Raw genomic sequence first — 27,389 nt, 5'->3', positions numbered from 1 at the left:
CACATCAAAAAACTTCGGAGGTTATAAAACTAACCCAGATTGAAAACATTACATTCACAGAACTTTTTGAATTTTCCTAGTTTTTCAGCTATCTGCCGATTTCTGAAGGACATCCCTATTTTTCCTGTTTTGTACTGAAAACTAAAAAAAAATCAGGTGTCCTTCAGAAATCAGGAAATAACTGAAAAACTAGAAAATTTCAAAAAATTTTGTCAATGCAATGATTCCAATCTAGGTCTGTTTTATAACCTCCGAAATTTTCAAACTGATCCGACATTTGACAGCCGAGCTCCAGACTCCTGAAAATAGCCAAATTCTACTGAACAAGATGTTTTTGTAGATCTCATTGACCGGTACTGTACATGCACTTTGAGTTCAATTATCTCGGTTCCTTCAAGAGATAGCAAATTTGTTATAGTGATCAAATGTTTTTAGTAACATCAGTAAAATTTCATCAGTTGACCACTTTCTGATATCTTTTGAAGGAACCGAGATAATTGAGCTCAAAGAGCACATGAAGGTTGGGCTGCTGTCAGAGCTTTTTTAAAAGCCATTAGGCTTCACAAGAAAAAAACTGTTTGAAACTATTTCCCGCATTCATACAATTTTACTATTTTTGATCACATAAAAACTCACTCATAAAACAAGCATTCCCTCGACACGTCGATGCTCCACTCGTACAAACTTTCCCTTCTTTCGCTGATGCCGATCGCCATAACTGCACACATTGAACACATTCAACCTAAAAATTATTTTGATTCTTTATTTTCTTCATGTTAACGTTCTCACCAATGCTTCTGTATTTTCAAGCTCAAACTCTTCACACGTCACTCGTAATATTGAGAACAATATGAACATGTACACCACGGTGAAGCCTGAAACTTCGATTGCCAAAATTAGACTTTGAAATCGACTTACCATTCTTCCGGCTCATGAGAGCACATTGAAATCTGTGGCTAGTGGAATGAAGTCGTGAAGAAGATGAAGAACGATCTGGAAAAAAGTGTAAAAAGATAGGAAAATGTGAGAAAAGAAAACAGGAAAAGGTGATGATGAGAATGTGCTGACGAAGGTAATTATGGGGACATCTGTATAGAAAGAGCTTCTAGAATAACGGAAGAAAAAGGGCGGAGCTATCCGAGAAGGATGATGACGTGGCAAACAGAGGATTTGTGATCTCATTTTGTTCTTCGAACATGAAATTTAATGAGGTACTTGTTCATAAAAACACACTAGTAGACAACGATGTGGGGAGGGTTAAAAATGTGTTGGGAGGATATCTTTTCAAGAAAAAAACACAAGTAGCACGGAGCGGGAAAGGAGCAATAAATATTGCGTCGTCTTTCGCTTCCTGACTACTAAAATTGAGTTCGGAACTATATTATCGAGAAAAAAGAAAAACAAACAAGGCCAAAGCTCCGGATGGGACTCTGAAGAAAAGAGCACGGGACGAGCGAGCACTCCTAATTAAAAATGCTCTCCTGGTTTGGTATTGGACTAAAAGGGAAGAGAAGAAGACTGCGAGAAAGAAGAAGTAGAAGGTCGTGGGTGAAATCTGAGAGATTTTCGGAAGTTTCGAGTGTGTCGAGAAGGAGAGAATTGGAGACATGTACTTTTTGGTGTCCAACAGGATATCATATTGCGAAAAATCTCATTGTGAAATACAAAGTTGGAAGAAGAGGAGGGCAGAAAAAAAACAGAAATTAGCAAGCTGATGAGTGAACTCACAAATAGAAGAGAAGACGTTCAGAATTTAAAATTCACAATGATGAAAAGAAGTAAAGTGGCAGACTGAAGTTTTTTTCCTATTTTTTCTTAAACCGTAGAATTATATATGCTGGCTGAAAGAAGGTAGTTTTTAAAAAATGAATAGACGGCTACAGCTTGAATAGATAATTTTCTATTGAATAGTAAGAAAATTAAAAGAAAACTGACTCTAACTGTACACAATGATCGAGGATGCAAAAATTCGAAACGTATCAAAAATATCATTTTAGAGAACGATTTTATAATCAGACCCAGCTGTTATCTATGATCAGAAGTTTTTACATAGTTCGGATAATTAAATTGTGGGTTTATTGATTTATTGAAAACTTCCACAAAGTTAAAAACACTTATTAAATTAGCAGAATTTTGAATATATTATACAACTTTGAATAAAGTGTAGCAAATTTTGAGATATTTTAGATTCAGAATCAGTCTTATGATAAATACCGTACGCACTCTAATAGAACGCTACCCAACCCGCCAAGTTTGAGCCCTTATATTTCAGTTCCTGTGAAAGATATCTAAAAGTGATCAACTGACAAAATCTTACTCTTAATATCAGCAACATTTTATCAATCAACCACTTTTTGATATCTTTAACAGGAATCAGGACATGTTGGCTCAAAATTGACATCTAGCCTGGCGTTCTATTAGAGTGTTTACGGTATTCATGGTAATTTCAAACCATGGAAACTTTATTGTATTATAAATACTGTATTGCCTATAATAGAAGCCCACCCAAACAGTCACCTTGGAATTAAATTATCTCGATTTCTGTGAAGGATATTATCGAGATGATTGAGCTCAAAGTAGACTGTTTGGGTGGGCTTCTATTAGAGAAAGTACTGGTATCACTTTTTATGCATTGAAATAATCAAATTTGTTTAAGATTTTTTTAATAGAGAAAGTCATATGAGCAGATCGAAAAGACAAATAGCGAAAAAGTCTAAAAATTGGATATAGGTTAGAACAACAAATATTTGTTTATTTCAATGATCGTCAACTTTGGAAGCATTGTTTGGACAACTGAACAGACTTAATAAATTTGGGAATGTTTCATTTTCAAGCAGAGTATCTCTTTGATATTTCGGAGGGTGCAAAACAGTCCTCGATTGAAAAATTGACATTCACAGAGTTTTTTTGAAAATTCCAAGTTTTTAAGATATTTGCTGTTTTCTGAAAGACACCTGTTTGTCACGTTTTCAGTACAAAAACGGGCCAAAAATATTATTGTCCGGTGCTGTAGATCTCATCCAGCAGAACACACAAAAATTACCGAATTTCACAATAAAAAACCGAAGACTGAAACTCTTTACCCGTCAAAGTGTTTCCGGTGAAGCCCTCGTCAGCGGCTTTCAAAAATCGACTATTATCCTGTGATCTAAAACATTTTCTTGTCTTGAATTCAACTAATTACTAACTCGGTTTTTCCTCCATCTCCCATTTAATACAAATGTATGTCCCTGTTATATCTCCTAGTTTCATAGACATTTCACGTGTTAGTGGTTTTCTCCCCTTCGTTGAAATAAATAAATAAATAAATAAATAAATAAATAACAATTGAACAAATCTTCCAAAACTACAAATAAGGTTATATACCCGATTTGTGAATATCTTTACAACTCTTCGTTTTCCTCTTCCTATTTCCCATCTTTTTATCTCGAAAACAGACGAAAAATCCCCGCCCTTCGGACCCCTATTATAATCGAAACGAGTCGTCTTTTTCGTTGTCGTCGCCATCTAACGGATGGGGACGTCTTCGCGTATTTTTGATTGAGTTTTGTGGTGCATATGTGCTCATCTGCAACAACATGAGCCAGTTGGCGACGGGTGGAGGGACAGAAACATATATAACACCCTCAGTTTTTGTCTCTCTTTCAATACAATCTCATCAAATTGAAAAAAAGAAATGCCAATGAAAATGAAAATAAGAAGAGCAAGTTTTGGTGGTGGGAGGCGGAGGAGAAGAAGGCACTGAGAATCAAGAGAATCGGAGAGAAAATGGCACAAAAATTTCTAATTAAAAAAGTTTGGAAAAGGATGGAAGCCCGAAAAAGGGGTGTACTTTTGACATCAGTTGGTGCACACTTCTATTGTCGGTCCAAAATTTTGTTGAAATTTTCTATTTTCCAAGAATGGAGACCGTGATGGACCAGAGATATAGACCTCAATTTGGATAATAATAGTAGTGGAGCCAGAACCAAAAAATAGGGAGCAGCAGAAAAAGAACAGAGACATGTCAATGTGACATGGACCAAGATCTTGAGAAATGTATCAATTAGAACATGAGACATGAATGATGGACAGGTGGGGTTGAGAGACTCCAGGAGTAGGAATACGAGAGCAGATGACCTTTTGAGCCCGGAAAAGTAGGATTTTATGGGGGCTCTTCACTTCTCCATTCGATTAGAGAAGAATAGAAGAAGAAGAGCTCAAATAAATAAGGGGAAAGAATCGCGAAATCCCCGGGAGAACACTCCCAAAGAAACCCATAAAAAGTGACTCCTTCTCTGATTCGATTGGCATTAAAAGAAGATTGAGATTTGAGATACGGAGGTAGAAAACTGACAGGGAGAGTAAGTTCGCTTTTTTCTTCCCTATTTATTCTTTGAAAAGGAAAGAAGTCTGACACACAACATTTTTCGTCTTCTCTATTTTGGCCCACTTGTGAAATGTGAGAGAAGTCTTCAGTGAAAAACGAAGGGAGATTGCGGTATGGGGGGAGCCACACACACACAAATAGAAAGAAAGTAACACATCTTAGACTATTTTCAGCTATTTTTTCTCACCTCTGAAGAGACTGGTAATTGGTTATGACTACACTTTCTCTGAAACTTCTCTAAACAACAAACTTTCTCTTAAAAATTATAGGCATACTTGTCCAAAAAATTGTTCAAAAAGTCAGCAAGAGATATTTCGTTCTTACAAAAGTACCGAAATTTTGCATTTTTTTCGAAAATTTCCTAAAAACTTCAAAAAATTTTTTAAAAAATCAGGATTTTGAAATTTAGGAATTTGACCTGGGCCGAAAGGGTCCGGCTCGTGACAAGTATGTTTATAGGAGGTGGCCTTATAATTCACCACATAATTTTACACAACTTACACTTTTGTATTTTATAAAAGTACAGTAGGACTCCAAACTCAAATGTGTTAATTCATGGAGAATTTATTTTTAACACGAATTCGGGCACTTACAAGCTCGGAAACGAATCAAAAAGAAGATCGAAGAATCAAATTTCTCAACATCATTGGATTGGGCTCATTCTTACTTTGAAATGTGACACTGCAACAAGGACATGTAGGGAACAAGTCTTCTACTGAATGTGACTTCTGGTATCGAACTAGATTGAGTGAAGGCACCGTAAAACTTGTAATATAAGGGCCCCCACTCTGTCAAGTCCGGGACTCAATTATCTCAGTTTCTATGCAAGGTATCAAAAATGAGTCACTGACTAAAAACTTCTGATATATTATTATAAACAATTTATCAGTCGACAACTTTTCGATATCTTTGACAGGAACCGAGAAAAAGTTGCTCAAGTTTTAAAGTTAGGAAGCTCTTCTGTTAAAGGCCGATAGCATACTTAAAAGCAAGTACGATAGCTGTACGCAGAATGAACACTGTAAGCATTGTACACCGTCAGGCCAGAATGCATACCGTAACTTCAAAAAAAAACTCCGTAAAATCTCCTGCCCTCCTCCTTTAAAGGTGGGGGGGGGCATGAAAAAAATAAATTTCTCGAAATTCCGTTTTTATACCCCCCCCTCGTGGAGTTGAACTTGTGGGGGTGAGGATTGAGGGTGTGGCGCCGCTACCGACTGAGCTACGAGGGAAAAAAAGCGGCCACCAGATTGCATACATAAAGGCGCGGACGACAGCTGTACGCAGAGTGACATTAAGCGTTGTACACCGTCACGGTAGAATACATACTCTGGCCCCGAAAATCCCCCGTAAAATCTCCTGTCCCCCCACCTTTAAGACATTATGAAGTTCATACCATTTACAGTAGAGAAATTTTGAAACCGAAAGATTTTAGGAATCAAGGAACTATTACACAGATATTTGGAGCGTACCAGTGGACTGATTCTTGACAGACGGGCATGAAAAATGAGAGCGGTCTCTCGTATGGCTCCTCCCCAAAAAGAAGTACTTAATTGATTCCACTTTCTCGTGCCGAACGATGCCCACACAGAGAAGGGAGCCAAGTGGTTTCGTGCGTAAACGACATCTTTCCGAAATTCCGGAAATTCCCCAGTGACCATCTCCTCTCTCATCCCCTCCCTTGAAAATCGCAAATCAGTTTGTCACAAACCAACTAAATCTTATGTTGCCGCCTTTTTCAAGAAACAGGGAATCTATCAAATGGTAGTGGTGGTTGCCAGAAGAAGAGGAGATATGGAATGAGGGTGTTGTTTTAGAAAACAGATGGAAAGGAGGAAAGAGAGTGAGCAGATGTGTATATCGTTTAAGAAATGTATGAGTGGGTAAGAGAAAAGAAGTTTTAGAGGCAGGATAGATATATTAGAAGGCACGATTATGAATAAATGATCAAGTGCGAAACGGCGCTGTCGACACGTCCAGCGACACATACTCGAGCAGACGGACGGAACATTCGAGAAGGAAACGAAGGGCGAAAAAAGTTTATTCGGAATTTGAGTATCTGGTAATTACGAGATAATTGGATACCCTTTTTGCAACTTTCAATTAAGCATCAACATCGAAAAAGGGTCCGAAAGTACATTTTGAGATGTTGGGAAATCTCAAAGTTTGCATGATAACTACCTTCGTTTCATGCGAAAACTTTAGACATTTAAGGAAAAGTTCAGCTAACAACTACATATACTGGTAAAGTACTTTATGGGATTAAGAGTTCAGAAACATAGAATGTGCCCAACTGTTTTTATTCATCTCATCGGTTAGAATGAAATCAGGATTGATGCCGCTGTTCGTAATGGGCATAGTCGGAAGAGAATCGCACTAATTCAAAATAAAAACAGAAATTTTGAAAACTGGTGATTGTTCATTGCAAAAAATGGCTAATAACCAGTTTGTTATGAGAGTTAATCGATATTTTTCATGTAAAATTTGAGAAAATTGGCATCTTGCAGAATCGGCAATACCTATCCCAGAAAAAGTAATTGGGATGATTCAGGAAAAGCAAAAATATCCCGATAGATATATTCTGGAATAAACTGACGAAAAGGTAACATTTGATCCGCAATGATCTTGGATGTATAGGTTCTGTGTCTGCTCGTGATTTACTTACTAGGGAAGGTTGTAACTGGAGGGTGGGACTTTGATATGAGATTAATTTTAATCGAAAACTGAGATCACGACGTTTTCAAACGAACCGTAAAACCTGTATTAGGAGGACCTCTTTAATAGAAGGGCCCCTCTAATAGAAGCCCCCCCCCCCCCCACGAGGAGCTAAAGAAAATAGAAGAATCGGCACTTCTAATACATGTTTTACTGTATATTTTGTTTTTTCTGAAGAGCTACCAGATTTGAGAATATCAGCACTCACCGACGCTCAAAATACTCAATTTCGAGCCAAACTGATTTTCTCAAATCTGGTAGCTCTTTAACAAAAACAAAATACAGATTTGAAAATGCTGTGATCTCAGCTTTGGAATGATACAGGTTCCATATGAAAATTCCACACCCCAGTAACAATATTCTCTAGTTAGATGTATGCCATAGTTCCGGTAGAAGTTCGGTTGATTGTTGGAGAAATGACCTCTGTGGTTTTCCTAAATTTGTCCAAAACTTTGGACTTATTTTTTCAGCCTTTCAAATGATTTGATGTTAAAAATGGACTAAAAAGTGGAGAAGACACCTGTAAAAACCCTAGTCTCAATTATTATCAGACTCTCAAGAAGGAAACTGGTGCTGCTCAATTTTCTGCATAATATTAGGTAAAAATTATTCCATACTTCACAAAAATTATTGACCATTTGCTGATACCACAGTAGTCCATTTTCTAATACAATGAAATTTAACAGGATAGAAGTTTTCAAATTGTTACAAAGTTCATTTCTATTCTTCTTTCTTGCTTCAACTCCAGAAGTTCAAAGCCTAATTCCCTTAGCTGCCAACCGGTTCCAAAAACGTTCCGTTTGTTTCCAGATCCATCAAGTTTCAGAGTTGAGCTGACACCCAATTCCCAAAGACGGGAATAAGTTGTTTGCCCAAAAAAAAAAACGGAGCATCTTTCGCTTGTCTCCTCCATTTCCTTCGCTCTTTCGATGCCTTTCTCAGCCAATTCCCGAATGTAAGACAATAATGCAGATAAGCCGAAACGTCGTCGTAAAACTGCATAATTCATGGGTTCTGTTGCTCTTTTTTTGAGCAACGCAAAGGTTTCTCACAACCGTTGTTTTAGAAAAAAGAGATCGCATGACGTTTCAAAAAACTGTTTTCTATTGTTTCTATGAAGCAGTACCATCATAGTTTCACAAAAAGTAAGTTCCCGAGCAAAAATTCATGAAAAATTTCTTTTTTTTTGGTTTCCAGTACTCCATTAAGTGTGTCGTTCTATTGCTCCTAGTCCAATCCTTCTCTGAGACCTCATATCATGTGTCATATCAGCATTTTTAGCAGAAGTCAGAAGAGGTTAAGAACAAGTTTGAAAGTGCAGAAACCGTGAATAAATCATTATGGGAAATCTTGTGTTTTTGTGAAGTTAGGTTGCCTAAAGATGAGCTTCTTTTCAAGTTTTACTTTTCCTATTTTTCACTTTTTACCTCAAATCACCTTGGACATTCCAAAGAATTCAGAACACCGTCTATAAATCGTTTTGTTGACTGAAAACATAAAAACGGAAGACCACCCGCTGGTTTTATTTTCTTTTGGATGTCTGAAAATAATACAATTTTCTGCGACTTCCGGAGTTTTATGAGATTACAAACTAAACAATCACTGACTTTTTAGTGTCTCGGTGTATTGGAACTTTCCCCAAGAATCTGATTTGTTCACTTGCTGTTTGATTTTTTCAAAATGCTTCCTAATTTATAACTTTCGAGACGGTTTCAGAAATTTCTAATAAAATGTATACCAGCTTATTAAATTAATTTCTGACCTTGATTATCTTTCCAGGCAAACGTTGCATTGACAACAAAATGATGTATACCGTAAAACCTGTATTAGAAGGGCCCTTGTTGCGGTTTGGGATTGAAGGGTAATGAGCCCACACTCCTACTTTTAAATTGACACGTAATTTGGAGAGTACAACGATTCCAAGTACAAGGGGGTACGAAGTGACTTAGGACTACAAAATTCACGATTTCGGGGTATAAAGTTTAGACTTTTTCAGTTCTTTTGTACTCTAAAATTGAGTATTTTGCACCACTAATTTGCTTTTTACCACAATGCCCCCAGGTATATCCTCCGAACTAATTGCCTTTCAACTTTGAGATAGTTTTTCTCGGTTCCTGTCCAAATTATCAAAAAGTGATCAACGGATAAAATATTTGGTCAAATAATTTATCAGTTGACCCCTTTTTCATATCTTGCAAGGGAATTGAGATAATTAAGCTCAACGTTGACGGTGAGCTTTTATTAGAGGAAATATGATAATACCAATGAACATAAAATTTTCCATTTTACCATCCGTTCTCATATTCCCAACAGTATCATCAATCATTGACTTTGTCATTTTGATCAACACATTTTTCGTTTTTTTTTCACCTAACAAACGAGTTGAATTCAAAAAATTAGCACTTCTTTTTTTTCGCCTTCTTCTTCTCCTTTTTATTTTCTTACTACCACTTCTTTCCAACTTGTCATACCCGTTTCCGTGCAGATATTTCTGTGTATATGTTATTGACTCGTAGAGTAGCAGGAGAGTCTCCCCTACCGAAAAAAAGGAAAATTGATACGGCATCCCCCTCTCTCGACTTCTTCGTTTCTCTTCCAGATATTTTGAATGGGCGGAGCATTCCGAGAAGTCTCTCCTTTGTTTCTGTTTGTTTAATGAGAACAAATCGAAGACAACGTGAGTCTGTCTTCTTCTTTCGTCTTCCACTTACTCAATCAGCTCCTCACTGCCCATTCAATTTCCTTTTTCTTTTTTCGCCCCGTTGTGTTTCTTCTCAACTTTTTTTTCGGACAATTTTGAAGACGACACATACGTCTTCTCCTTCTTCTTCTTCTTCTTATCCAACGTCCCCCAACGTCTTCATCCTGTTTCCAGAATCCCCGCGACTGAATGGATGCGTCTTCATCGAAGAACAAATAGTGCGTTTTCTTATTATTCAAAACATCTCCCTAAATATTTGCTTCAATCAAAACTCATATTCCCCATCTTTCCGAAGCTCTAATTGAGTCTCTCAGTGGATGAAGAATGTGGGCTCAATTAATAATCGAGAAGAAGAAGAGAAATATATAGATTCTCCATCCTTTTTCAATTTCACTCATTCCGCGAGATGACGATTTCAGATCCGCGACGATGTACGACTCTTCTGATTTTTGCGCTGGAAATTTTGGATTTCGTTGACTCGTTGGCGTGTTATTCATGTATTGCACTGAATTACAGGTGAGCATTTTGAACAAGCACACCGATTACCATAATTAAACACTCTAAAACAACATCACCCTTTACTCTTACATACGTCGAGCTCAGTTATCTCGGTTCCTGTGAATGATATCAAAGCTTTGTCAACTGATAAACTTTTTTATCGTAATTTCACCAACATTTAATTAGTTGGGAGATTTTTGATATCTCCTATAGCAACTGAGATAATTGAGCTCAAAGCGTAAGGATAGGGTGGCCTTCTATTGGATCGTTTACGGTAACCTTGGATAACCGAATTACAGGGTGGCGCACAATTACCCGGACTGATAAAAGCGGGCATATCTTGAGACATAAACATCTGAGAATTACGAAAATTGGTAGAAATATATAATTTTACGTTTGATTCAAAGCTACTGAAATTTTGAAAGCGGTTTATCGAGTCTAGATGTTGTTACGATTGTCCAAAGATACGGTGTAATGTTTCTTGCTCGCCATTGTGGTTTAGATGATATAAAGCAATATCGACAAGCGATAACTCAACGCAAAATTGATAAAATTATTTGAAACTTGATCAGTTTACTGATGATTTATTGGAATTTTTGTACTCCAAATTTGAGCCCAGTACTTTTGAGCCCACCTTAATCCAGTTTTATTCTAGTTCATACTTTAGTACGGGTAATTATGCGCCAACCTACACAAAACAATTCGTCAAGTGTAATCCCAAAGTTGTGAAAACTTTTTCCAACCAATTTAGAAATTTGCTACTCAATTTTCCAGACAAAACGTACTTTCTCGAAACGACGCTCTGTTTCCTCCACAAAGTCGCGAGAATCTGACGGCGTTGTTTGATGTCTTGACGGAGGTATCCCCTTTCTTCTTCTCCGTTTCCATTGTTTCTTTCAGAATAAAATCGGACACGTGGAAGTGTCTTCTAGTTGTGCAGACGTCACTCTAACAACTCAACCGTCGTTTCTGAACTCGCCTATTGCAATATGTGATCCAAATGATAAATGTGTCAAGATGGACTTTTATTATTCAGGTATCACACTTTTTTTTAATGGGTATTATTAAAGGGGGCCGGACACCAAAAAAAGTTTTTCTGATATTTTGCCTAGAGAACCCATGAGGAGTTGAACTCATGACAGGCAGCTCAGGGGTACAGCGCCGCTACCGGCTGAGCTACAGGGGCGCGAAGGCGCCTGCCGACCGATGGCCTACATAAGCGCGCAGCGATTTCGTCCCCCAAACACCCCCCCCCCCAAAGTTTTTGCTGTCTCGCCTCCTTTAAAGATAAATTTTAATTCTAGGAGAAAAAGTGGTCCTACGAAACTGTCTTTCAAATCTTATGGTTACTGTGAATACCCCGAAATTCAAGCATCTATGTCCAATGTATTCAGAAGAACGTTCTGAATTGTAAGTATCTGTTTCTTGGCTATACAGTAACCTGATTATCAATTTTCTAGAAAAGTTGGTCCAATGAGGAATGTTAGCGTTTGTTCGTGTCAAAGTGATTTGTGCAACCCTTCTGCTCACTCGTCTTCGTTTTTTTTTCTTCTATTTCTCTCAATCATGATACTTTTGGTATTTTAGGATTTTATATTTTTTGCTCCGGGTATTTTCTCATTTCTCATAAAACGTGAAACTGGAAATAAAATGTTAATACAGTCGCGTGAAAAATTAGGTTATCGTTGTTACGACGAATCAGAAGAGAGCCAGCTGAAACGATTTTTGAGGAAGGTTTTTCAGATTTCCTTCAGTAATTCCATAATTTTATCACGATGAGTTCAACAAAAATGATTTCTGATCACGAACGGAGAAATATCGACTATTTGAATAGTTCTTTTATGCCATTTTGTAAGTTTTTTTGAAACTGTGTTCTAAAATTACGTTTACAAAAAATCGGAGCTATGGAAGAGAAACACCGAAGGTCCCACAAGGACAAATACCGTAACCTAAATATATTTTTATTTTCCGGATATATTTTCTCGATTTTCGTGTGTCTTTGGTCAATTTTTTAAATTCAGACTTTTCTGGAAAAACTGGCAAAGAAAAACAGTGAAATCGAGAAAACGAATTCAAAAAATAGATATATTTTTAGGGTACTCTAGTTTTAACAGTGGGACCTTAGGCTACGGTCATTGGTGTTTCTCTTCCACAGCTCCAACCAGAATTATACGTAAAATTGTATCTTTAAAAATTATCATCAAATTGATATATGGATCATACTGTATGCTGTTCTAGGGCGTCGAACCGCATTCGTCTACAAATGTGAACTTGGATTCAGCCTTCTGATTCTGATCTGTGCCTTCGCCGAACTGATCGTTTACGATTGCTACGTCATTTTCCTTCTTCTGCTCATCGCCTCCTTTGTTTTTATTCTTCTTTTCCTCGAATTCTACTTTGGAAGTGTCTACAATTGTGCAGCTCTTCTTCATCTTCACACTCTCAGTGCTGGTTTTATGTCATTCGTCTGTTGGCTCAGTGTGCTCGTCCCAATCTTCTTCGGAGAATCCATTTATATTGCCAGTCGCTCTGTTGTGTAAGTTTTTCAAGGAAAGATGATAAAATTGGATTAAAAATTGCAGTCATGTCATCTACAAATACTACGGTTGTCTGGTCATTTTTGGATCCCTACTAGTAACATTTGCAGTCGCATCATTCACAAGACGTAAAGAGGTGAAATTTGGAACTTTTTGAAGATTCTGTCCTCACTTTCCTATTTTCAGATCAAATCCGTCGAACTGTCACATGTGGATTATCTGAAACGATTGATGAAAACTACAAGTGGAGTGGCAGCCGATGTTCAGAGAGAAGCGAGAGATTTCCATCTGAAACCTAGAGATATCCATTCTTTTTCTTGAATTTTTTTATAATGAATTGTTTATTTGTTTGCAATCAGTACTTTAATAACAATTTTGTTTTTACAAAATGTATTTCAAACTGAACAAATTGACCCGTATCAGTAACAAACAACAGCAAGAACAGAAGGCATTTTTAATCAAGTTTCCTGACTCGGCAGGATAATTGAGAGGGTTTTCTTTCAAACGTGCTTAAACTGGAAACATGAGATAATCCATAACCAGGCCGACGGATGTTCGACGATGAACGAGCATTCATCAATGAATAAGAAGACGTCGAGGTATACGAAGATCCTGCGAATGAGCTGCTCGATGTGGCAGATCGTCGAAGGCCATATCCAGAAGATGGTAGGGCTGTGGAAGACAGGGAAGACGTGGAATTCGAAGATTCGAGAGAAGAAGTAGAAGACGTCATTGCATCTGATCTTCTACTTGCAACCACGGATGCACTTCGAGCACTTCTTGCAGGTGGAGGTGGTGCGTCGGTAGCCGTTTTCCTCAGTTTATCTCTTTCCTTTGCGGCAGAGCTTAATGGTAATCGACTAGGACGGATGGCTTCTTTTGGCGCAGGACTAGGACTACGGTAGGACATTGGAGATGGTGATTGGGACCTGACAGTGATGACGGGCTGTGGACGGACTACAGCGATGGCTTTTCTTTCGGTTCTCCATGGAGATGTTGCTCGGATCGGTGTTGATGGAAGGCGGAGACTGAAAAATATGCAATGTTTCAGATTTTTTCCGTTTTTTTTTAAATCTTACCTGGATGATCTAACGAACTCTCCGAGCACTTCTTCCTCTTCTTCTGCTTGCTCTTCTTCTGCTTTTGAGTCTCTTGTTCTTATCTTTGTCCTTATACTTGGTTTCTTTATCTTTGATTCTTTTTTGTTCTCTATTTTCTTCTTACTCCACAACTCTTCTTCTTCTTTCACTCTCTGTTCATCCAAATCATCCGAACACGTTTCACATCTCGATAATTCGACAGCTGCCTGCAATTTCTTCTTTTTTCACTCCACCACCGGAAACATCATGTCTTCAAGAACTTACTTGATTGATAATAGCTCGTGTGGGTCCATTCTGTTCCGTCGATTTTAATTGTTCTTTCACCGAGTTTTCAATTTTCAAAAGGACTTCTTCGTCCTGTGCAAGTTGTAATCTTGATTTGATTTTTGAAAGAAATTTGATAGCACGAATTCTGATATTAGATACTGGATCGGAAGTTAGACGGAGGGTATCATCAAGGAAGTTTTCAATGAATATACGTTTACTGAAAACAGAAAGAACTATTTCAGCAACATCAATGTAAGTCATCCTTCGGTAGCAACAATTGTGATTGGATAGGTCTGAAAATATCTGTGATTCTGATTTTTTATACAGTGCGTACCATCATTGAAAAATTTGATAATATTTTTTCGTGTTTCTTCTTTAGAAATGCTCCTCATCAGTATCAGTAAAGTCTCGCATGCTGCTATCCGACATGGAATGGCTCGCTGGAATAGAAAATTATGAATTCTGAAATTTGCATGTTTGAAAAGAACACTTACCACATTCAAAACTTCCTTTTTCAAAAGTGGAACGAAAGTGTCAACTATAGTTTCTTCCTCTATACATCCTGACAAGGCTTTCAAGCTTTTCAAAAGTGCCTCATGGCTTCTCCAGGAGCTAGACGTCCTTAGAATCTGATTGCATCCAATCAATAATCGATCCAGCTGTTGGATTGTTGTTTTTCCTGGATTATCCTTCACATTCTCATACAGAATTGGCAGGATTTTCGATAGATTGTGAGAGATTTTGGCAATGACATCAGAAGATCCACCGTGAAGAAGTTCAATGAATGGAGGAATCAGATCGTCTTTGTCCGGAAACATGATTAGAATTTCATGGTATGAAGCGGCTATACTTATCCGAACCTCTTCATCTGAAAATTTTTCTTTTTTCTTGAAAATATCGTAAAATTACGACTAACCATGATCAGTGCAGAACATTTCTAGAAACGGGAGTAGTCTATCTACTTGTTTCTTGAACATTGTAAGCATACACGGATAGTTGTAGCAGCAAGTTTTCTTCAATACATTTCGAATATTTTTTTGAGGTCCTTCACATAATTCATCTGATATTTGAACCATCTTGCAATAAGTATTCAGGACCCAAGATTTATCCAATTGATCCAACAGCTCATTCAGTTCCCATGACCATTTTCCAAAATTGTTGGAAATCACTGGAAGCCCTTCGTTCTTTTTCTCCAACGCTTCTTCTGTCAACTTTTTGATAACAGAGAACAATGTGTGCTTTCTGGCATCTAAAATGTTTTTATTGTTATCATCAAAAATTTCAAAAATTCAATTACAATACCTCTTGTGAACAAAGAGAATGAATCTGTCAAACTATTCATTGCGGCTTCTCGAACATTCATTTCTTCGTCATTCAATAGATGAACGTAGGATTGAAGAAGGCAAGAAACGACGTCATGAGAATTCCTGAATTATGAACTCGAAGATTTTATTAGAGGTAGTTCCATACTTTAAAGAGTTCGCGACGACGAAAAGTCGTTGAGCAACTGCCACTCGCACGTTAGAATTGGCATCTTTGCACAATGTGGAAACGATTGGGCAGAGGTCTTTTCGAATTCTGAAAAAAGAATATTGAAGGTGGAACATGAAACATTTCCGAAGAATTTTGGCTAAGCCATGATATTTTGAAATACTGAAGTAGAAAATTTCAACAACATTTTCTGTTTAAGGAAATTTTGAGTTGTGAACAGTACCCAAAATTTAGGGAAATGTGTAACCCAAGTATTTTTTTGAAATCGTATTCCTGTGAAAGATACAAAAATGTTGTCAACTGATAAAATATTGGTGATATCATGATAAACAATTTATCAGTGGCCAAAGTTTCCATATCTTTTCCAGGAAATGATATAATTGAGCTCACAGTTGATGGTAGGCTTCTATTATAGGAATTATGGTAAACTCACTCATTTGGTGGTAAAAACATGGCCAGCCTATTAATAATTTTTGTGGCAATTATTCTTCTTTGTACCCTTTGAACTGGCTCTGCCTGTGTTTGGATAACGGGAATGATCTAAAAATTAGAAAAGTAGATAACCTGAGAAAGGTGAGCTCAAGATACTCACAAATTGTTTGATGGAACTCAAAGACAGTTTGTCCGCAACTTCAACAATTGTCTCCAACCATGCAGCAGCACTCACTGAAAAATTTCAGAAGTTTTTCGAATTTCAAAAACCAATAAAAAAGAAATGAAAAAAGTTACGAACACAATTGGTTAGTATTTTAGGAAACAGAAGGAAATATTAGTGGCATTACACATACAGTGATGCATTTGATTGTTGATGCAGCTGCCAGCTTTAATTATAACTTTTTCCTTTTCGTGAATATCTGGAAATGGTTAGGAATGGGATAGAGGATAGGAAGATAGGAGGGGTGGAACATATATGGAAACAAATGTGAAAGTTAAGAGTAAAAATACTTACGATGCTCTTTTTGATTTTGAATATTCTGAAGAATGTTCTCGAGAAGCAGATCAACGATTCCTCTGAAACAAGACACTCTTAAAACCTTTTTTTGAATAACAAAACTCACTGAAATTTCTTGACTAATTCCTCATTTTGAATGATAGATTTATAGACGACTGCTGCTTCACAATGCAGATCAAGATTCGATTTTTCAACTTTCAGACATTTTTGAATAGCTGGCAACATTTTGAGTAAACATTTCTCTCCGTCTGATGTATCCAAAATATCCGGAAACGTTCGGATTGCAGTTAATTTTTGTACTTCAGAACCGTCTCTGAAAAATGAGAATATGTTTTGCTACACAGAAAAAACCAACTCCAAATTGATGAGTGCTTGGTCAAGAGGTGATCGGAGAAGTTCTTTAAATCTGGATCCTCTGCCATTTTGAATAATTTTTCAAAGTCGAGTTTCATAACTGGGCGCTCTTTGGTATCTTCATCTTCGTCATCAGCATCAATTGGACCTTGGTCATGCTGGAAAAGATTTCAGATATTAACCAAAAAAAACTGAAAGTGTTACTTTGATTCTAGACTCCCCATCCATTTCGGTGGCAGCGGCGACCATTGAAATGTTAAGTGGAAGTGGGGATCTGAAAAAAAAATCAATGAAGAACTTTTGAGACAAAGAGAGCCAACTCGTGAGAGAGATAAAACGAAAGAGTAAACAGTTTGAACAGCGTCCCGCCCTTTTTTCGCATGATCCTTCTTGCATCCAGAAGATGCGCGGGGCATTTTGAAGAGTGTTGGCAAATATTGAGAAAAACTGATATGAAATGGTTTCAAATGATGGGATATCTCATAGAAACATGATGAATTGAGACCGGAAAGAATGCAGAAACAACATGATGCCTCAATAATACAAACTCTTGGAATGTGTTGGATGGATAGATAGGAGAGGCAGCTGGCTCCCGAGCGACGATGAGCAACTCTCTCTCTCTCTCTCTCTCTCTCTCTCTCTCTCTCTCTCTCTCTCTCTCTCTCTCTCTCTCTCTCTCTCTCTCTCTCTCTCTCTCTCTCTCTCTCTCTCGAAACATTGGATATGATTGGGGAGATGCAGACGCAAAATCGGTGTGTAAAGACATTTCGAGAGAGAAGGCAGTGATCGGGATCGAAGGGCACGGCTTGTGATCCAGTGTGAGAAGAGTTAAAAGCGAGGGAGGAAGATAAGAAAATGAAGAAGAAGAAGAAGAAGAAGAAGTCAAAAGAGAGTGTTCCCGAAAAACAGACACTGAAACCGGAGAGCTCCAAAGACCACGAGACACCACACGGAAAAATGAAGTGTGAGTTGACCTGTAATTGAATCCAACTCATTTTTTGAAAATAGATTTAGCATAGACGGTCGAGAGGGGTTTCCGGATGTGTCTTGCATATCTCCGCGGTTGAAATTGAAATTTCACCACTTCAGAGGTGTCGTAAGCAGACTTTGAAAACGGTTTTATAGGTTTTCAAACATTCTCTTTCATCCTGTGGGGTTGGTTTTTGCCGATCATCTTACCTACTTAAAAGGTTCCCTTGTAAGTGAAAATTTCTCAGTAGGCTGATAAATCTGAGACGTCGCTAGCAATTATGATAAAATTTATTCTCTAATGTTTTTATCCGAAATGGCTCATACAGTGCGTTGCAGGTTCTTACGTCCACCCATGTTTAGGGTCATAACTTGAGAGCTGTTAGAGGTATCGGTCTAATTTTTTGAAAATCGGATTCGGGACAACAAATTAAATCTAGTGGACAATTTTTGTAATAAACCCTTGAAAACTACCCGATTCATCTGGAAAAGTCTGAAAATATGCCTTTTGCAACCGTTGCAAGTTCATACGTCCACTCCAAAGATCAGTAGATCACGACCTCCAGCGAAGACGGAGGTATCCAATTTTGATTCGTTCTTCTTGGAAACGGGCTTGGAAAAGAGAAAAATCAAATAAATCAAAAAATTAATATAAATTAATATAAATCATGCATCATATTTCAAAATTAGATCGCCTGCTGTTGTCAGAAGTTCGGAAAAAGATTTGTTATTATCCACTATTATTCATGTCTAGGTTAAGAAATATCGATTTCATATCACCACGTCCCTTTTTGTCTATTTATTCTCTTTTTCATTATTTTTTCTTGTTATTTTTCCACATATTTTTTACGTAATAAATACAATACAATACAATACAAATGGAAGATTTTTAAAAAGTATTTATTGAAAAAAAAAAATTTCAAATAAAGATATTCCTGAACATATCAACAAAAATTATGAAAAATGACAAGTTTCAAAAGTGTACTGATTAGCCAGACTTTCGTCTGTTGATCCCTTTCGCCACGTAGAGGCTCAGTACATGAAAGGGAAAATGGGTTTTCACTGGGGGAAAACACCAACACAAAACCCCTGTCTCCGGGGAGACAGTTTTCCAATTTTCAATAGTTCTTTTTCACTGCTAAAAAGCTATACGATCGCTATTTATTGTCTAGTTCATTTGTTTCTTTTTTCTTTGATTGGTCTTTTGCAAAAGGGGGACGTTCAGTGAAAATGAATTCACCTAGCCATGAACCACCAAACATGGCGACCCTTAGGGTCTTTTATAACTTTTTTCGCATCCGACCGATCGAAAGAAAAAAGCAAATGAAACAATAAACAGCTTACGCAGGGAGCTTCAGGGCAGTCAAAAAGTGCTAGTGAAAATTATCAAACTAATTCAAAAAGTGGGATTTCCCAAAGGAATGTTTTTTTTTTTCAATACGTGGATTTTTTTCAACGTGGAGAGAGGTAGATGGCGTGACCTAATATTGATTGATTTAAAGGTTTATTGCATAACGTGTGAAAAGTTAAAAAGAAAACTCAAAAATTGAAAGTAGATTTACGTAACCCATTAAAAATGAAAAACTAAGGACGAACGAGTAAGAACTAGGTTGAAGGCGCACCATCTGTTGTTTTATTTATTGGGCAATTATCTCGGTTCGTATAAAAGATACTCGAAATTTGTCAAATAATAAAACGTTAGAGGTATGAACAGTGATAATTTTTTCAGATACTTTTTTAGGATGAAAATCATTCATGCTAAGGTTATTTTGGTAGATCATGTTAAACTTTAACACCTTCCCCCAGTTGGATCCGATGCACTTTTGAAAGAAGTTGAGGCAACGTACTTTGTGATCGTCGGTAGGTGTCGAAGCTGGGACCATGATTTCTCTCTTGATGCCTGGATTATCTTTGAGCCATCTCTAACCCGTCCACTTGATGGCTTCAGGTTTCAGCTTCTGGTTGGTACCATTACATGACTCCAAAGAGCTTAAAACGACAGTACTGGTAGAGGGTTGGGATCTTGAGGGCAGGATTTGAGCTGATCCTGTTTTTTTCGTTAGTTTTCGTATGAGAGAATAGTCGATATGACAGTGTGAATGATTTAGTTGCTTTCTGATAGCTTTTGGTCCATCCAGCTGCTCCAACTGCTCTGATTGAAGCTTTTCCAGCATCAGTCGGCAAAAGATCCCATGACATGATACAAACTCAAAGAAAGAGAAACACGTAATGAAAACAACTTTTTATAGTGATTCTAGCTGTACAGAATCAAAATTGGGGACCTCCGTCTTCGCTGGAGGTCGTGATCTACTGATCTTTGGAGTGGACGTATAAACTTGCAACGGTTGCAAAAGGCATATTTTCAGACTTTTCCAGATAAATCGGGTAGTTTTCAAGGGTTCATTACAAAAATTGTCCACTAGATTTAATTTGTTGTCCCGAATCCGATTTTCAAAAAATTAGACCGACACCTCTAACAGCTCTCAAGTTATGACACTAAACATGGATGGACGTAAGAACCTGCAACGCACTGTATGCAAAGTTCCGTGTGATCTGAAATTTTAGTCTTATCAATCTTGATGACCTAAATTTCAAAAGACTGTTTTCTGATCTTTCCCAATGATGCCATTTCCACTTTTAGAATCAGAACTTTCCCATTCAAACACGTGCTTTTGTGTCCTTTCCCAGTTGTATTAATGAACTCAAAAAGTGACCGATCTCTGAGTGTCTCCTCGTTATCAATTACACCACCGACTGGTCATTTATACATTGTGATAGGATGTCCCTTCGGGAGGGACAATGCACTTTGTGGAGTCACAGACAATCAGATCGACCGCCTCTTCGACACTCCGAGTTCTTTTCCTTTACCTCACTTTCCTCAATTTTGTGATTCTCAGCTAAAATGATTTCAACTAAGATTCTCAGACCTTCAGTTTCAATTTTTGGAATTGCAATAACGGTAAGTTCATTTGGTTCAATGTATCAGTCAAACCGCCTATCAACAGGACAGTTTGATTGTCATCATACATCAAATATACAATCTCTCATTCAAACTGTTGATTAGCCAAATGGTACACACTCTTTTATCTTTTTTATACTGTTCTTTCGGGTCGTAAAATTTATATAGATTAACTTGATCAATATATGTTGAAGTTTTGGGTTTAATACCAATTTCTGATATTTTTCAATTCAGGATAAATTTCTTGAAACAAGTTATAAACATTTTAAAAATCCCAAAACCCCCAAAAACTTTTAAATATTTTTCCAGACCATCAAAACTTAAATGAAAGTTCTCAAAAAACTTTTGCTCTATTTTTAGCATTATGTTCTATTTTTAAACCCCAATTTTTCAGATTCCAATTAGAAACCTCCCGAAAAATGACAAATCCACAGGGACCATTTTTTTCAGATTACTTTAGTTGTTCACTTTGTTTCAAATTGTTGTTTTGTAGCTCTTGGCTCCTTGCCCTGCTGTGAATTTTTTTTTTCAACGATTTTAAAGGCGCATTCAAACTCTTGCTAGATCTAATTTTCCTATACTTTCTCAAGTAATTCTTCGAATGTATGGCCATTGACCACTGCAACCCCCTCGTTGACTAATATGTCTTCTCTGCGCCTCTCCTCTGTCCAAAATGTCCATAGAGCGCGTTTGCATTACTTCCATGTCAGTGTCCAAACAATTGACTCTTTAAGGAACACATAATTAGTTCAACTTTCCTTGTTTTCGGAAACAAAATTCATGTTACATCGATGGATATCACATGGTGCATCCACGTCAATAAGACCCTTGTTCTCTCAAATTTATTGTCCAAACAGTCATCAAAATGATCCAAATTCTCCTATTCTTGCTGTTACAGTGCTCAATGTCGTCTCGTGCTCCGCCAAAGGCTCTTCTCCAAGATATGGTGGTCCCACCACGTCAACTGTTTGGACCGGGGCCTTCAAATATGGCTGATTCGATTGCTGAAACTCAATCTAAAAACTTGTTGGGTCATTTGCATCCAGAGTTTGTGCAGGTAACCTCAACAGGAAAATCGAATTAAATGACAACTTTCAGATTATGGGGGATGTTCGTCTTGGTCTACAATATATTTTCAAAACGGAAAATAAGTACACTTTTGCTGTCAGCGGAACTGGTAATTATTGGAGAAAGAAGGTTATATCACTATTCGGAGTTTCAGGTCATTCCGGAATGGAGTGTGCTATGGTTAATCTTCTGGAGCCAGGAGACAAGTTCTTAGTTGTTGAAATCGGACTGTGGGGCCAAAGGGCAGCTGACCTGGCCAACCGAATGGGAATCGAAGTGAAGAAGATTAGTGCTCCACACGGAAAAGCAGTCCCTGTTGAGGATATCCAGAAGGCCATCGCTGAATACAAACCGAATTTGGTATTCGTTTGTCAAGGAGACAGTTCCACTGGCGTTGCTCAGCCATTGGAAACCATCGGAGACGCTTGTAGAGAACATGGTGCATTGTTCCTTGTGGATACTGTAAGTAGTCTAAATTCCCCATCTTCTCAAAATATTTCATTTCTAGGTCGCCTCGCTCGGTGGAACTCCATTCGACGCAGATGCCCTGAAAGTGGATTGCGTCTATTCAGCAACACAGAAAGTTCTCAACGCTCCTCCAGGTCTTGCGCCTATCTCATTCTCCGATCGAGCCATTAATGACACAAGACATAGTTTCTTCTTATGTTTCTTTTCTTTTTAGCGAAAAAATCCGGAATCGAAAACAACGCGTCGCCTCGTTCTACTTCGACGCATTGGAATTGGGCAACTATTGGGGTTGTGATGGAGAATTGAAAAGGTTGGTTGGGAGAGGAAAAGATCATCTACTAGATATACTATTTTTTTGAAAGTGACATCATCTCAAAAACAACGTTTTTTTTTTCAGATATCATCATACTGCTCCAATCTCCACTGTCTATGCTCTTCGTGCTGCACTTTCGGCGATTGCAAAGGAAGGAATTGATGAGTCAGTTCAGAGACATAAGGATAATGCTCAAGTATTGTATGCTGCGTTGAAGAATCACGGCTTGGAGCCATTTGTGGAGGATGAGAAGTTGAGATTGCCATGTTTGACAACAGTCAAGGTTCCAGAAAGAATTGACTGGAAGGATGTTGCTGGAAAAATGCTTATTAATGGAGTTGAGGTAATTTTTAAAAAAATCTTGTCATGGATGAATTGCGGAACTGTATTTTGTTTTTTATGAAGTTCTAACTATCGTAGGGTTCTTTCAGATCGCTGGTGGTCTGGGTGCCACAGTTGGTAAAATCTGGAGAATCGGAACATTTGGAATCAATTCCAACAAGACCAAGATCGAAAATGTCGTTGAGTTGCTCTCGAAGTCTATCAATGAAACAAGGTCTAAACTTTAAATTCTTTAAATCTCTTTTTCTCAAATCCTTTAATTTTCAGATAGTAAAACCGAATCGTCCTGTTATGAGCCCTCTTTCTATTAATTTATACTTTGATGTGTATAGAATGTACTGTTTTATAAATCTTTATTATTTTTAGTAATTTTAAAATTTTTGTGAAACAAAACAAAACTATATACATGGGAGAAAGATTGAAACGAGGAAGGTGGAACAGCCGATGACCGGGGGAAATCAATTACTGAAAGACCATCAAGAGAAGAAGAAAAAACAGAACTACAGAGTCTAGAAGAGAAAAAAAAGTAAAGCAGATGAAAGAGGAGCTAACAAAAGAAAAAGTGAATGGCGGAATGAAGTGAAAAATGTTGAAAAAGGAGTCACTACTCGTATTGGGTTTTGCGGGTTGGACCGGAGAGAAAAACAAAGAAACGGTCATCCCCCAATCTATATCTCAAATGTCCCGTTTCTTTTGAAATGATTTGAAAATAGAGATTTCCGAAGAAGAGGAATATTACGCCTTCTCAGATGTCTTCAATTGAAGTTCAGAATCCGTTTGTGGAATGGGTTTCAGAGTGGTTTTTGGTGGAGAAGACAACAGTAGCCTTTCAATATTCAGAGCTGGAAGCTCACTGACCATTGTGCAAATGATGGCGAAGACGTAAGTGATGAGAAGTTGAACGAAGCAATGGATGAAGAGAGGAATTTGAGTATTGAAGTAGATTGGGAATGGAACCAGCATGTAGGTCAAAACAACAGGGATCATATGGAAGAGGTAGGCCTGAAATTTGAAATTTGTTGTTTGGTTTTGAATTTTCATTCTAGTCATTGAAAAAAATTTTGATGTTGCAACCCCTGATAGCTACCGTAAAACCTGTATTAGAAGGGCCCCCTAACTTTTAACTTGGGTTAATTTATTTCGGTTTCGGTAAAATATATCAAACAGTTTTCAACTTATAAATTCTTTACCAGAATATCGTCAATATTTTATTAGTTGACACATCTTTGATATCTTTTACAGGAATCGAGAAAACTGAGCTCAAACTTAACTGTGTTGGAGCCGTTCTATTACAGGGTTTACGGTAACTCCAAAATCCCATGTACAAATTCTGATAATATCTTGCAAAAATTGCAAAATATACTATTGGCTAAGTATAATTTTACTAGACCAATAGTTGTTCAGAAAATCAAGGTTACATTTTTTTTATTCGTCAAACATTCAGAACCGACGAACTATCTGAAAACTTTACTCTTCCAATTCGGAAGTTTCAAGTTCTTGTTGTTTCATCTTTCAAAAAATGTAGACAGCATTTTAAATATCTTTGTACACAAGGAAATGATTTCTTATCTTTAACAACAAGACACACTTCTTCTGTCTTCATCTTTCATCAACTAAAGTTATGAAAACTCACCGAGAAACTCAAGTTGGCCAATGGCAGGAAGAAATTGGAAGAGAGGAAGACGTTGACTGGACCCCCAATTCCAGTATGACAGATATAGATCAAGAAAGCGACACCAATTGAGAAAATGTTACGATGAAGTGCTCCGTAAAGCAAGTGATAGGCTCTCCAGGCAATCGAATCCCATCCTTGAAGGGCTGGATACAGACCGTAGAGGCCGAAGAAGATTCCAATCAAAGCCACGGACCACATGGTGACTGAAAATTTCAAGTTTCGAAAGATATTTCAAAAATTCACAACTCACTAATATATCTGTTGCTTTGTTGTGGCTTGACTGGAATTCTTTGGTATCTAGCCAATTGGTATCCGAGAAGAATTCCAATGAGGTATGGACCAATTCTGTATTGTGGCTTGATGTAAAGTTCCAAGTGATGTTGAATGAAGTTTGGATTGAAAATTTCTGGTTGTTTCCAGAGAAATTGGGTTGGTGGGAAGTTATTACGAACAATTGATTCCACGTTCAAACCAGCTGAGAACATGATAACCACAAAGCAAAGAATCTGAAAATTAGAAACGAGGTGAGGACCATCACTTCTGAAAACTCACGAATCCAAGTTTTGGAGCTTTTCTCAATGAGAGAAGGAAGATTGGAGACAGTAAGTAGTAAATGAACTCGGTTCCAATGTACCAAGTCCATGGCATACACTGATTATCCAAAATACTGTTAACAAACAAAACATTTTGCCACCAGTACTTTGGACATTGAATGGCTGGATCAGTTGGAGGCCACATTGGATGGAAGTGGGTCACAGAAATACGGAGGGTAACTGCTAGAAGAGTGTAGAGATAGGCAGGGTAAAGACGGACAACTCTGTGACGATAGAATCGGAGCCAGTATCCCCATGAAGTCCATGTTGGCTCTTCTTCTGCAAAAAATGAAATTGCACTTTCAAATGATGTCAGACTAGTAAACACTTAATTCTTTAAAAGTCACAAAAATTACCTGAAGTGTTTTTCAGCCATTTTCTGAACCAACTGTATGAAAGGACAGTTCCTCCAAGAGTAAGGAAAACATCAACAGAAAGTGTAAAATTGGTAATCCATTGATTCAAGAAATTATCGACCATTGACGATTTGAAATCTTCAACATTCTCCATATAAGCTTGAACGAAAATGAATGAATGTCCGATCAGCGTCCAGACCATTGAACCGAATCGAAGTCCCAGAAGACAAGTGATACAGCTCTGTGGATCTTTTGGAAGAGCAACTAGCTTTTTGAAATTTGTCTTTGCAGAAAAAGCAAGAAGGATTCTGGCGGACCAGGTTTTCGCGTCATCTCCTCTCATGTTATGGAAGATTGTTGCCATCACAACGAGCATAACCAATCCCATATTAAATCCAAAATCAGCAATTGGGACTGGAAGTTCGAACCACTGTTTCTCGTGTCTCGATCGTGTACAAGCGGTGAAAGTAATGGGTTCAGTGGCTTCTGGATGTGTTATTCTTCTCCATTCTTCCAGAAGTTTTTGATTTTCATCAGCACATGGAGATGGGATACACACTGAGAATGCTGGAACTCGCTTATCTTTATCATCATCATGAGTATAGCAATAATGCATCGGATGCTCAGATTTTGAGTAGACAGTTTCTCCAGCAGATAAAAGACATTCATAACCTGAAATTGTTGGTTATGATTATTTGTTCAAAAAAAAGAAAAGGACATACCTTTGTAGACCCAACGATCTTGATCTCTCGAGAGGAACAAATCGTTTGGACCGGTTGCAAATGATTCAAAGTAGCAGATTTTTTGGTCGGTCAGAGTTTCGATATCGTTCAAATAGTCGTACACCTGAAAAAAAATTTCTAAGAATTAATTTTTTTTACTTCTAATAAGGGAACGTTTATAGAAGATCCTTTGAGAATTCGCTGAAATTTTCAGCGTTGAAAAAATTGTTTTGAAAATATTTCAGATGAGAGGAAAATGTTCGAAAATGGGTTTCGCGTTTGAGAACATCCTAGAAAACGAGGTTCAAAGCTCAAAAAATGCACGTTTTTTGTCAAAACTTATTACTGAGAACACTCACAGAGCCCATGATTTAATTCATATTGAGAACGGGAGCTAGATATTTCTGAAATAATTTTTAGATTAGTCGAAAATACCTTTGTACAAATTTTCAGCAAATTCTCAAAGGACCTGTAAAAATTGCCTTTGTAAGATACCACATCCACATTTGGGTCGGGCCCACATGTCCAAACAAGGACCAATTTTGGTCAAAAAATTAAAACTAACCAAAATTGGACGCCGTTGGGACAGTACCAAATTTTTTGGTTTTGACAGAGGATGTGTGTTGAAAAAGGTATTACGGTTAGTTTCCAAAAACTTCTGGTTTCTGATCTCTAATCCGAATCATCTTTTTATACAGAAACTATTTTTAAAAACTCACCAATGCTAAACTCTGTTTGCATTTGGGACTAAGATCAAGAGTCTGTGATCTATTGATAAATTGTAAAATGAACGGCTCATCGTACTCCTCTAGACCGGCCGAGACAAGAACCGGTGATAAGAGCAAGAGGTATATCCCAAGATGCATCTGTAAAAAAGGTCGTAAATTATTAGGATGAGGAAAGTTTTTGGAAATGTACGTGGTGGATCTTCAAGAGAAAG

The 27,389-nt window shown here is 37.5% G+C and overlaps 6 protein-coding genes across 6 annotated transcripts in view; 3 read left to right on the top strand and 3 right to left on the bottom strand.

Annotated features, from left to right (window-relative positions):
* CBG03190 overlaps positions 1 to 934 on the bottom strand; it is a gene marked incomplete at both ends in the record, with an annotated part of 2,158 nt that extends 1,224 nt beyond the window's left edge. The window contains 3 exons of the mRNA XM_002631310.2: positions 637 to 742; positions 790 to 875; positions 919 to 934. Coding sequence (XP_002631356.2) covers positions 637 to 742; positions 790 to 875; positions 919 to 934 — 208 coding nt within the window. The remainder of the gene's footprint in view (positions 1 to 636; positions 743 to 789; positions 876 to 918) is intronic.
* Positions 935 to 10,191: 9,257 nt separating this feature from the next.
* CBG03193 lies at positions 10,192 to 13,141 on the top strand (the record flags this gene model as incomplete). The annotated part of the gene is made up of 6 exons (XM_045242239.1): positions 10,192 to 10,301; positions 11,058 to 11,142; positions 11,184 to 11,319; positions 12,522 to 12,819; positions 12,866 to 12,956; positions 13,007 to 13,141. The coding sequence occupies 6 exons, from the start codon at positions 10,192 to 10,194 to the stop codon at positions 13,139 to 13,141; spliced, it is 855 nt and encodes a 284-aa protein (XP_045092099.1).
* A 133-nt stretch (positions 13,142 to 13,274) lies between these two features.
* CBG03194 lies at positions 13,275 to 17,233 on the bottom strand (the record flags this gene model as incomplete). Its single annotated transcript, XM_045242238.1, has 15 exons — positions 13,275 to 13,848; positions 13,900 to 14,126; positions 14,185 to 14,480; positions 14,513 to 14,627; positions 14,682 to 15,055; positions 15,104 to 15,436; positions 15,490 to 15,614; positions 15,658 to 15,765; positions 16,112 to 16,218; positions 16,271 to 16,344; positions 16,467 to 16,532; positions 16,628 to 16,689; positions 16,737 to 16,943; positions 16,973 to 17,142; positions 17,189 to 17,233. 15 exons carry the CDS (start codon positions 17,231 to 17,233, stop codon positions 13,275 to 13,277), a joined length of 2,883 nt encoding a protein of 960 aa, XP_045092098.1.
* A 264-nt stretch (positions 17,234 to 17,497) lies between these two features.
* CBG25553 lies at positions 17,498 to 17,560 on the top strand (the record flags this gene model as incomplete). Its single annotated transcript, XM_045242237.1, has 1 exon — positions 17,498 to 17,560. One exon carries the CDS (start codon positions 17,498 to 17,500, stop codon positions 17,558 to 17,560), a length of 63 nt encoding a protein of 20 aa, XP_045098092.1.
* Positions 17,561 to 20,855: 3,295 nt separating this feature from the next.
* Positions 20,856 to 23,330, top strand: CBG03195 (the record flags this gene model as incomplete). Its single annotated transcript, XM_045242236.1, has 7 exons — positions 20,856 to 20,912; positions 21,811 to 21,969; positions 22,011 to 22,442; positions 22,489 to 22,589; positions 22,663 to 22,758; positions 22,846 to 23,104; positions 23,193 to 23,330. 7 exons carry the CDS (start codon positions 20,856 to 20,858, stop codon positions 23,328 to 23,330), a joined length of 1,242 nt encoding a protein of 413 aa, XP_045092097.1.
* A 508-nt stretch (positions 23,331 to 23,838) lies between these two features.
* CBG03197 lies at positions 23,839 to 27,315 on the bottom strand (the record flags this gene model as incomplete). Its single annotated transcript, XM_002631315.2, has 7 exons — positions 23,839 to 24,105; positions 24,737 to 24,981; positions 25,029 to 25,284; positions 25,331 to 25,650; positions 25,728 to 26,399; positions 26,450 to 26,573; positions 27,169 to 27,315. The coding sequence occupies 7 exons, from the start codon at positions 27,313 to 27,315 to the stop codon at positions 23,839 to 23,841; spliced, it is 2,031 nt and encodes a 676-aa protein (XP_002631361.2).
* Between the last annotated feature and the right edge of the window lie 74 nt (positions 27,316 to 27,389).

This window comes from Caenorhabditis briggsae, assembly GCF_000004555.2.
Source record: "Caenorhabditis briggsae complete genome, chrII, whole genome shotgun sequence".
NCBI classification, from domain to species: Eukaryota; Metazoa; Nematoda; class Chromadorea; order Rhabditida; family Rhabditidae; genus Caenorhabditis; species Caenorhabditis briggsae.
This window is presented reverse-complemented; position numbering and strand designations above follow the sequence as displayed.